This window comes from Nipponia nippon, unplaced genomic scaffold, assembly GCF_047370975.1.
Source record: "Nipponia nippon isolate SJK-2023a ecotype South Korea unplaced genomic scaffold, ASM4737097v1 scaffold_27, whole genome shotgun sequence".
Taxonomy (NCBI): Eukaryota; Metazoa; Chordata; class Aves; order Pelecaniformes; family Threskiornithidae; genus Nipponia; species Nipponia nippon.
The window spans coordinates 4,886,749-4,897,584 of NW_028262344.1; the positions used below are offsets into that span (position 1 = coordinate 4,886,749).

The 10,836-nt window shown below is 59.4% G+C and overlaps 1 protein-coding gene across 1 annotated transcript; it reads left to right on the forward strand.

Annotated features, from left to right (window-relative positions):
- Positions 1-371: 371 nt before the first annotated feature.
- Positions 372-9,983, forward strand: CUNH2orf42 (chromosome unknown C2orf42 homolog). The gene is given in 10 exon segments (XM_087763129.1): positions 372-463; positions 1,913-2,750; positions 3,500-3,610; positions 3,987-4,091; positions 5,498-5,525; positions 5,707-5,783; positions 7,399-7,506; positions 8,410-8,510; positions 8,583-8,745; positions 9,641-9,983. Coding segments are annotated over 9 exon segments (1,734 nt in total). The 5' UTR covers positions 372-463; positions 1,913-1,924; the 3' UTR covers positions 9,856-9,983.
- The last annotated feature ends 853 nt before the right edge of the window (positions 9,984-10,836 follow it).

The following is a 10,836-nucleotide window of genomic DNA, read 5'->3' on the forward strand; positions in this document are numbered from 1 at the left end:
AGAAGCCAAAAACGACTTTTTCTGTCCTACCTCTTGACCAGCCTTCAGAAAAAAGGCAAAAAAAAAAAAAAAAACCAAAAAAAAGGCGGGGGAAACACCCAAACCGAAGCTCGTTGTGTGCTCTCTTTTCTTATTTCGTGTCCCCGCGTCGGTTTTCGCCCTACCCGAGACGAGGGGAGCGGCTGCTCGGGGAATTTGGGGAGGAAAAAAAGGCCGAAAAGGGTCGATTTTTGCTGCAAAGCCGCCGCGGGGGCTGCTGGGAGGTGTAGTCCGCGGAGGCGACGCCGCGCGCATGCGCGGCGCGGCGCCTCCGCGGACTACGCCTCCCAGCGGCCCCTGCTGCGCCCCACGTGGCCTCGGCGAACCAACGGGAGCGAGCGGGTCGACGCCATGGCGGAGGCGGGTCGTTAAGCGCCCTCGCGGCGGTCCGGGGCAGGAACGAGGGGCGCGCGCCGCCGCTCAGGTAAGGAGGGAGGAGGCGGCGGGGGGGAGGGGGGAACCCCGCGCCCGCGGGACAGGAAGTGACATCAGGGAGGGGGCACGGCGGGGCGGTGGGGTGCGACGTCACGGCGACGCCACGGCAGTGACGTGTTTTGGGCCCCTCACTACAAGAAGGACATGGAGGTGCTGGAGCGTGTCCAGAGAAGGGCAACGAAGCTGGTGAAGGGTCTGGAGCCCGAGGCTGGGGAGGAGTGGCTGAGGGAGCTGGGGTTGTTTAGCCTGGAGAAGAGGAGGCTGAGGGGAGACCTTATTGCTCTGTACAACTGCCTGAAAGGAGGCTGTAGCGAGGTGGGGGTCGGTCTCTTCTCCCCAGGAACAAGCGATGGGACGAGAGGGAACGGCCTCAAGCTGCGCCAGGGGAGGTTTGGGTTGGATATTAGGGAAAACTTCTTCCCGAAAGGGCTGTCAGGCCCTGGCACAGGCTGCCCAGGGAAGTGGTGGAGTCCCCATCCCTGGAGGTATTTAAAAGACGGGTAGAGGTGGTGCTTAGGGACATGGTTTAGTGCCGCCTTGGCAGCGCCAGGTTAACGGTTGGACTCCATGATCTTAAAAGTCTTCCCCAACCCAACCGATCCTGTGATTCCATGATTGCAGGGCCAGCGGCTCCTCCCAGCACCGGGGTGGCTCACCGGCAGGCACTCCTGCTCCTTGTCTGCCAACCTGGTACAAAACCCTGACCCGGGTGGATCCGGGGGGGAATTGCCCCATTTCTGTCCTGTCCACGCATGGTTTTCTGTCCCATCGTTGCTGCCTTGGATGGTGATTTCCACTTCAGTGTCTCTCGAGCAGCTGTGCTGTGCTCAGCAAGCACACAGGGGCTCTGTGCATCCCCCTGCAGTGCTGGGCAAGCTGCCCAGCTTTATTTACATCCCACATCCTTTATTTAATTTTATTTACCCCACAGGGATGACCCCGTGGCTTGGGCCACAGGCACACACATGCCAAAAACTCTCTTTTTAGCCTCATTTTTCTCCCACGCGGCTGAGCCTGGGAAATAGCAGGGGGTGGGCGCTGGGGTGGAGGTGTCAGAGTCGGGTGGCACTTTGATGAGAGGGACGCTGCCATGGTGTGTCGTGCACACTGCCGTGGTGTGTCGTGTCACACCCGGGTGTCACTTCAGGCCTCGGTTGCGAGGAAAGACCTGAAGTAGCCAGTGTGGGACTGCAGCAGGGTGGCACAGTGACCAGCAGGGACCCTTGCCTGTCCTGCCGGGACCAGGCAGCTGGTTGCTCCCCCCTCTCTCTGTGTCTCCTCTCCATCTCTGCCGCTGCTGGGGACTGAGGACGGCCACCGCCTCCTGCAGAGGGACCTGTAGGTGTCACTAGCAGAGTGCTGCGTCCCCACTGTCCCTCTCGTCCCGTCCACCTCCCCAGGCTGTATTAACTCACCTCTCCAATCTCTGCCCTTCCAGGTTCCCTGGAGGATGGAGCCAGCATCGCTGAGGACCAAAGTCCCCTCCTTCCTGTCCGACCTGGGGAAGGCCACGCTCCGGGGCATCCGGAAATGTCCCCGCTGCGGCACTTACAACGGCACCCGAGGCCTAAGCTGCAAGAACAAGAACTGCGGGACCGTCTTCCGCTATGGCACGCGCAAGTAGCCCAGCATCGACGCCGTCAAGATCATCACCGGCTCCGACTTACAGGTTTATTCAGTGCGGCAGAGGGACCGGGGACCGGATTACCGGTGCTTTGTGGAGCTGGGGGTCTCGGAGACGGCCATCCAGACAGTGGACGGGACCATCATCACACAGCTCAGCTCTGGCCGCTGCTACGTGCCATCATGTCTGAAAGTGGCCACGCAAGGCGTGGTGGAGAACCAGTGCCAGCACATCAAACTGGCCCTGAACTGCCAGACCGAGGCCACCCCACTCACCCTGAAAAGCTCGGTGCTCAACTCCATGCAGGCTTCGCCCGAAACCAAACAAACCATATGGCAGCTGGCGACCGAGCCAACGGGGCCGCTGGTGCAGCGGATCACCAAGAACATCCTGGTGGTGAAGTGCAAGGCCAGCCAGAAGCACAGCCTCGGCTACCTGCACGCCTCCTTTGCCCAGAAGATGAGCGCGAAGACGCTGGCGGACCACAGGTTCTCCTGCTCCTGCCAGGCGCTGAAGCCCAGCAAGGGCGGCCCGGCCGAGGAGGAGGCACCGCCACCGCGCTGCATTCACTTCTTCGCCTGCATCTGCGCCTTCGCCAGCGACGAGAGCCTGGCGCAGGAGTTCGCCGACTTCCTCGCCTACGACTCCAGTGGTAGGTGGGGGAGGACAACGCACAGAGGATTTCAGGGGGCCCTGTCGGGCTGATACCTCCCGCTCTGGCAGCTGCCTCACTTTTCCTGTGCTGCCAGGCGAGAGCTGCCCTCATGTCTGCTCCCTCTCAGCGCTTCATTAGCTGGAGCTTCATTTCCTCCCCCCTCCTTCTACAGGCAGAGTTTTGTGGGGAGCGATCCCCTCTGGGCTGCAGCTTGCTCCTGGCTCCCAGCGTGTGGGAGCAGAGCGGGCTGCTCCCTGCACTCCCCTGGGAGCTGGGAGGGGGGCAGATCCTGCCGGGCTTTGCTGTGATGGGTGCTTGGGGCGAGTCGGGTTCCTCTTCCCTTTGAGCCAGAGCAGTGCTGGGAGAAGCCCAGCTCCTTGTGAACCCCCCTCCCACGTCAGCAGCCTCTGGGGTTCAGTCCCCTGGGGGGTTGTGCACCCCGATAGGCAGGCCCAGATGATCCCACCCTGTCTTGAAGCACCCAAAAGTGAAAATGTGCCCCGAGGATAGCGACCTGAGCAATGGGAGTGAATTCAAATCACCACTCGCCTCCATGTTCCCCCCCAAGAAGCATGTCTGTAGGGCCGGGAGGACTTTGGGGTTTCTCTGAGGCTGTTTGAGGTGTGCTGGGAGATCTCAGGGGGCCAAGTGCCGGTGTGGGGAGGGGGACGTGAGACCCCCACATCCCCACAGTACTGCTGCACGTGGTTGAGATGCTCTTAAGGGCGGAGTCTTGTTTCTCCTAGGGCTGAAAGGGATTGTGGTCCCGCAGTTGGTCTGTGGCCCCGAATCCACGGTGCAGGCTGGGGAGGCGGCTGCTGCCAAGCCCAAGAAGAGGAAAAAGGATGTAATGGCTGGTGAGTGTCTGCTGGAGGCTCTGTGGGACGGGGTGGATGTGGTCCGAAGCTGAAAGCTGTTGCCCGGCTGTCATGACCTCGAGAGCGACAGCCCTGCCGTGATCTGCTGGACTCATAGCTGGCCACATGCTGTGTCCGGTGCCAGTGGAAGCTTTCAGAGAGGCCCTGGGCGCTGGGATGCTCCCGCCCTGAGTCCAGGCGGGTCTTTTAATGATCATTAGTGGTGGTAAGGTGGCAAGAGCTGTGGTGAGAGCCCACTCTAAGGAGAGAGGCAATTTCTCCGTCCCACCCACCCTGCCGTGCAAGAGATGCCCGCGTGGGGTGCCAGCGGACCCCCGGGACTTGTGCGCTGACGCTCTTTTAAACGATCCCTCAGGGGCGCAGGTGACCAGCCCTCTCCTGGCTCAAGACCCAGCTCACGGCAACGCCAGGAGAAGCAGCCTGAAGAAGCCGGCTGTCGCCTCCTCGCTGAAAAGACAAGGTGAGCCTTGGCCACGCCTCTCGCCGGCGGTCAGGAGCACTCGGGGACTGGGTGGATGCCCTCAGCCATTCGGTTTGCGCTGCCGTAACCCCTGTGGAGGGGACGGCCGAGCCCTCTCTGTCCGTCGCTTGCTCTAGGAGGCAAAAATGAGTCGCGGGCACCTCGGTGTTGCTGGCAGCTGTGTGCGTCTTGCGTAGCTCAGGGTGCTGGCGTAGCTCTGGCTAGCTGTAAGCGTGGTTGTTAGAGAAGGACAATGTTGGCAACCTCCCAGGGTGGCTTTGGTGGATTTCTTGGTGTGGCAAGCTTAAAGAAGTTGACTTGTGCTGGGGCCAGCGTTGCCGTGAGCGGGCAGGCGTTATTAAATATCTGCTAATGCCATTAAGTGCCCTCCTGGATAAAATGGATAGGCGAATTGGGTCAGGCAAAGTTGTGAGCTTGTCTCCCTTGCTTTTTTTGCCACTGCCGGTGTTTGCAGCATCTCTTAATGTCCAGAGCTGCTGGGGGGGACTTGTGGCCAGAGTAGCTGTGGTTTCCAGTGGCAAATCCTTGCTCAGAAGCACTGTCCGGTGCGGGGAGCCTGCCAGCTGTGATGGAGATGGGAACTCATGGCTGCCTCAGGGAGATTGCTGTGGGCACAAATGTAATAACTGTTGTCTCTGAGCAGCTGACTGTGTGTTTAAATGTGTTTATATATGTTTATATATGATGTTCAGAGAGGGAAGGGTCAGTCCAATGCCGTGAAAACCTGTGTGTCTTCCCAGCAACTCAGAGCCCTTTAGAGAAAGCCGCTCTCCATGCTGGTTATGGTCTGGGCCTGGGTCGGAGCCTTGGTTTAGTGCTTTTGTTCCTCTTAGCTTTAGTTTTGGCCTAGAAAGTGGTACAAATCTCTTCTGTTTCCCCTTTCCCCCGAGATAGTTTGGTTCCCACAGCCGCTCACGCGCACCCCAGGGAGCGTCGGTGCTCGGCGGGTCCCGCTCCTGGGGATGGGTGCTGTGAAAGCTGCTCCCCGGTGAGGCGCCATAATTGTACCGTGGTGCGGAGGCTGCAGCTCTTGCTGAGAGCAGGCGAGGGGATTTTAAAAGCAGATTGCTGCTGTTAAAGCAGTCCTGCATTTCCAAGCCCTGGTGCCCAAGGCAGCAGCGTCTAATCCATCGACTAGATGGAAAGGTAGTTTTGTTTGTTGTCCTGGTGCCTTTCTGAGCTCTGTTTAAGGTAGTGGTGTCTGCACTGCTGGGGAAACTGGTGCAGGTAAAATGGGGAATACTGGACTGGAGCTGGCCGGAGAGGAGCTGTGCCTGTGGGGCAGCCAGTGTGGCTTGGTCTTGGTTATTTCTCTTGTCCGTCTGGCTTGGCACTTCACTTGTGTGCCGATGCGGATTCTGATTTCCCCTCCCTTTCTCTTGTAGGCTGTAACCAGCTACTGGATGAGTCGCAGGTTGTAGTAAAGATAAGGGCTGGCGACCGGAAGATCACGTGCTGTACGGAAAGAGTTAAGGGTCGACCCTCCCTTGTCTCCGCCCCTTATAACATGACACGCCTACTGCTGGGGGTATAAAGCCCGGGTCGGCTGGAGATCTGGTGGGATAACCTTGATGTGTAGTGTTTGTTACACAGTGGTGACCCTCTCCTTCCAGGACTGGCTGGCCAGCGTCACCGAACACATCCACCAAACCATGCATTACCAGTTTGAGGGTAAGGCTTTGGGGACCGCCTCAGGAGAGTCTTTGGGCATGACTCCACTCTCTGCACTACCTCTGTCTTTAAGCTCTTGGCAGCATTAAATAATTGTTAGCCCCAAGGGAGGCAAGTGGAGCAAATGTTATTTCGCTCTGGGAAGTTTCTTTCGGCTTTGATTCATTCCCTGAAGAGGGACTTAATGCTCAGCAGCAGCCTGGTGCTGGTGTTTATGCTGGGGAAGGGAGCAATTCCCTACGGGGTTATTGATGCTTGAATTCGAACTACCTGGGGCCACACAGAAGAGGTGAAGTCGGCTGAGACGCCTCACGTGGCATTAGGTCTCAGAAATGCTGGTAATCTACTTTTCTTCCTGTGGCTTCCCGGAGCGCTCTGCTGTCCTCCTTGTCCCCCACACATGCCCCGAAGGTGGGGCTCTGCTCAGTGCAGGGCTGAGATGCTCCCTGTGCACGTACGGCAATGGCTCGTGACTGTAATACCTGGTGGGGGGCTACCGTCACCTGCACCACTCCGCTTCCCCAGCGAGAGAGACGGATGGGACTTGTGCAGGCAGCAGGGCACATCCCTGGCCCATCCTGTAGATGGAGGTGGTGGCTTGTGTTATGTCTGTAAAAATCCTTACTGGAACATACTTTATAAGTCTTGTGGCTGGTGGGAGAGCTGTGCCTGGCTGGCAGGTACTGCAGAGCAGCTGGGCTCACCTAAAGAGAAGGACCCAAAAAAATGCCTGAAGGGGAACAGCTGTTTCCAAGCAACATAAGAGCACTCTGAAGTTTGTCACATAAGACAAATGCACGTGTCCTGCTATCCAGCAGCTGTTCCTACAAGGTGTCATTAAGTGCAGGAAGCAAGCTGCCAGCAGTGATGGCTCAGAGCCACACTCTGCTGTGCTCTGTGCGTGGTTGGGCACAATCATCCTAAGGGTCTCTTCCAACCTAAGTAATTCTGTGGTTCCTAAGGACAGTTATGTTGTCACTGCTGGGCCCCCTTCAGCAGCATCACCCCAGCTTAGCAAACAGAGTGACCGAAAGCCTCAAGGGGTACAGCCACCTGCTGCACTCCCCAGGATGAGGCAGACAGGGACACGCTGGAACCAGTCCAGCGCAGGGCCGCAGCGGTGACGGAGGGACCAGAGGCTCTAGCAGAGAGAGCCAGGGCTGTCACCTGCAGCACAGACAGCTTGAGGGGGAGTCACTGCTTGAGAAAAATCACCGAATATCTCAAGTTGGAAGGGACCTACAAGGATTATCAAGTCCAAGTCCCTGCCCCTCACAAGACAAGTTGCTGTTTTGCTCTGTCAGGTGGGAGGGAGTAAAGCCAGCAGGCCCAGGCTCTGCTCAGCAGCGCCCACAGACAGGACAAGAGGCAAAGGCCACAAAATGAAGCACCAAACTGAATACAAGAAAATATTTTACTGTGAAGGTGGTCAAACACTGGCAGTGCTCTTCCAGCCAGCTGCTAGAGTCTCCAGTCACAGAGATAATCACAACTGGAGCAAGATGGGGGTGTGCTTGAGCAGCACAACCCCCAGCACCCCCTTCCCCCCAAGCCCCCACACCGTGCTGCCTCTCCCTTGCCCTCGCCCCATGTCTTCATGTTCATGCCCACACAGGCAAGCCCGAGCCACTGGTGTTCCACATCCCTCAGGCTTTCTTTGACGCGCTGCAGCAGAGGATCTCCAGCGGGAGCACAAAGAAGCAGCTGTCCAACTCCACTACAGGTAAGATATGCACAGACTCAGACCTGGGACACCCTGTGCATGCTGGTTAAGGCAGGCTGCTTTTGGAGGAAAAACCCAGCAGCAGCAACAAGAAAAAGATTCCTCACTCCTCCCTGGTTTCTGGCAGCTTTTCCCCTCACTGCAGCTAAGTGGGAAGTGCTGCAGCTGTGTGAGTGAGCCACACAAGCTACATGGGACATGCAGCCTCTGCTATGCAGGGGGTTGCTGTCAGCTCCCGCTTAAGCCCAGCCTGTCTGCAGGCTTGGTGCATGACTGTGGGCAGCAGCTCTCAGAATTTAGCAGAGCACAAGAGCAGCACAAGCCTGGGCTGCAGGAATAAACCCAGCCCCAGCCAGACTCAAAGCTGAGACTTTATTCTCCATCACCCCCAGCCAGCTCTGACCAAGCACTGCCTCTGAGCCAAGGGGAAGCTCACAGCCCTCGCTGCTGGAAGCATCCTTGCTGCTTTACACACTCTCTCTTATGCTAGCGTGGAGCATAAAGCCAGGCTTAAGCACACACTCAGAGCTCTGCAAAGTTAAATGCATCATGCCAGTGCTGCAGGAGCACAAGTTGCTGCCCGTGCTGCAGCAAGGCCTGGGGAGCACTAGCTCCATTTGTGCCCCCTCTACCCCTTGCTGAACATCAGCACAGAGACAAAGCACCTCTCTCCAGCCCAGTGCCAGCTGAGATTCACTTTATCGGCAGCTCTGGATTAACAGAATCCTGGAGAAGAGCCCACGGGCAAGGACAAAGCCGAGTACACAAGAGCTGGGGCTGCTTCCAAGGCAAGGCAGATAGCCACAAGCTGGAGGGAGAGCTGAGGCTAAAGAGAAAAGGGGAGAAGAAAAGGAAGAAAAAGCAGAGAGTGAACCTTATCCCCTGCCCTTTCCCTCCCTGCAGCTTTTGTCTGCAAGGACGCCCTTCCCCTGGGCACCTTCGCCAAGTACACGTGGCACATCACCAGTGTCCTGCAGGTCAAGCAGATCTTCCATACGTCTGAGGTAAGGGGGGGAGGCAGCCCCCCAGCCCCTTAACCCAGCCCCTCACCCGGGTGCTCCCATACTTGCCAGCAGCTGCCGCTGGAGGTCACACACAGCTTCATCCAGAACCGGGATGGGACCTATGAGCTCTTCAGGTGCCCCAAGGTGGAGGTGGAGAGCATCGCCAAGGCCTACGGGCACCTGGAGAAGCAGCCGGCCATCCGGCCCCTGGAGCTCAAGACCTTCCTCAAAGTGGGTAAGTGGGGCAAGCCCGGCTCCTGGCCCACCTGGGGTGAATGGCACCCCCAGCCTCTGCCAAGAAGCTCCAGGGGCCAGGCTGGTCTTGGGGGGGCAGCCAGGAGAGCTCACCCTCCCTGAGAAGACTCTCCCCCAAGTATGGAAGCAACAGCCCAAGACCCCTGCCCGAAGCCTGGAGCAAGACCCCTGTATGAGCTGCAGAGCATGGGGTGGCCAGGGATGCCCCCTGACTCCCCCTTCTCTCCCAGCAGTGCTGTGTTGTTCCCCTCTGCCTGGGACTGGGGGGGTCCTGGCAAGAAGAGCCCCCCCAGTCTGGGAGGCCAGATCCCAGCATCAAGGGGCCTGCTACTAACAAGAACTCCCCCTTGTTCCTACCCACACACAGGGGCCCCCAGTCATACTGGGCCCTGAAACCCAAAGGGGCCCCCCCTGACCCCCCTGTACCCACAGGGGGGCCCTCTCCCCCCAGGGGAGGGTCCCACCCCCTTGGGCCCCCCCTCACACACAGCCACAGCTCCATGTTGGTGCCCACCCTCACACCCCAAAAAAAAAAAAAATCCCAATACATTAGAGAGTTTCTGCCCCCTTCTCCAGTCTCCGCCCAGAAGAAAAAGGCAAAATAAATCTCACCAGCTAGGGCTCCCTCCTCTTTAACTGCTCTTCCACACACCTGCAAAAAACTACAAATGCACAATTAAACACATAATTGTACAGCCCCCCCCCCCCCAAATCCCAGCCTTGAGGGGGCCCCTGTAACTTGACCCCTACCCACACAGCTGAGCCTGGCACCAAAGGGGGGCCCAGGACTTGGGGGTGGGGGCACAGAAGCAGACCCAGGTGCTCAAAGGGATGGATGAGGGAGCCTGGGCCCACTCTCTCCCTCTCTCCCCCAGGAAACACCTCCCCCACCCAGAAGGAGCCCACCCCCTTCATCATCGAGTGGATCCCCAACATCCTCCCACAGTCCCACATCGGGGAGCTGCGCATCAAGTTCCAGTACGGCCACCGTGGCAGCCGCCAGCCCAGCACCAGCCCCGAGCACAGGCCACCTGCTGCCGTGGAGCCAGCGCTGGAGCTCACCCCGCTTACCACCATCACCTTCCCCTGAGCCCCCCAACGGCGCTGGGGGGGCACAGCCCCAGGGCGGGCACGCCACGGACCCGCAGAGACAGAGAACATTATTCAAGCACCCAGCTCTGCTTCTGCAGAAGCACCCAGAAAATAAAACTCCTGCTCACTGGGTGCCCTCAAACTCCCTGCACCCAGCACTGGGATGGGGGGGAAGGTGGGGGCTACCCCCGGCAAACCCCTAGGCAGGGGGGCTTGCACCAAGGGCAGCCCCTGCCCAGCCAGCACAACCCAGGGTTGGAGGGGGGGCTTCAGCCAGGAGCCGGGGGGCTTGGGGGGACCCAGGGAGCAGCACCCAGCCACCCCAAGAGGGAAGCCCCCACACCACTCCCAAAGAGGCCCTGAGGGTCCCTACCTGGGTCTCCCCACGCTGCAGAGCCCAGCTCCATTCCGGCATCTGCTTCTCAGCTGCAGGAGCTGCACCAGGTCCTGGGGGGGGAAGTACCCCCAGAGCAGCACGCCCCAGCACCTACCCCAGGGGGAGGCAAGGCCCTCTATGGCAGAGCCCCCAGCCAGGACCAGGAGAACCCATGGAACCTTCCCTCAGCACCCCGGGGGGGGCAGGAGTCCCCCAGCAGCACAGACCAACCTCACCCCATCTCACCCCTCGTTCCATCCTCCAGCGGAGCCAGGGACACACATCTTCAAGGCTGAGACACACTGGGCTGGGGGGGGCCCATCCAGGACCCCCGCACCCCTGGGAGGGAGCCAGGCGCCCCCTGAGCAGCAATGGGGGGGCACATCAGGACCCCCAGGGCAGCACTGAGGCTGCCCAGGGCACAGCCCCATCCCCAGGGCATCACCTGCTGCCTGGAGGAGAAGGGCTCCCCTCAAGCCACAGGCAGCCCCCCCAGCACAGCTACCGGGATCCCCCCAGCAATGCAGCTCCACAAACTGCCTGCACATGGGCAAGGGGTCCCCAGCAGCCCCCCCAGCCCAGCCCCCTGGCCCCCACCGCTGC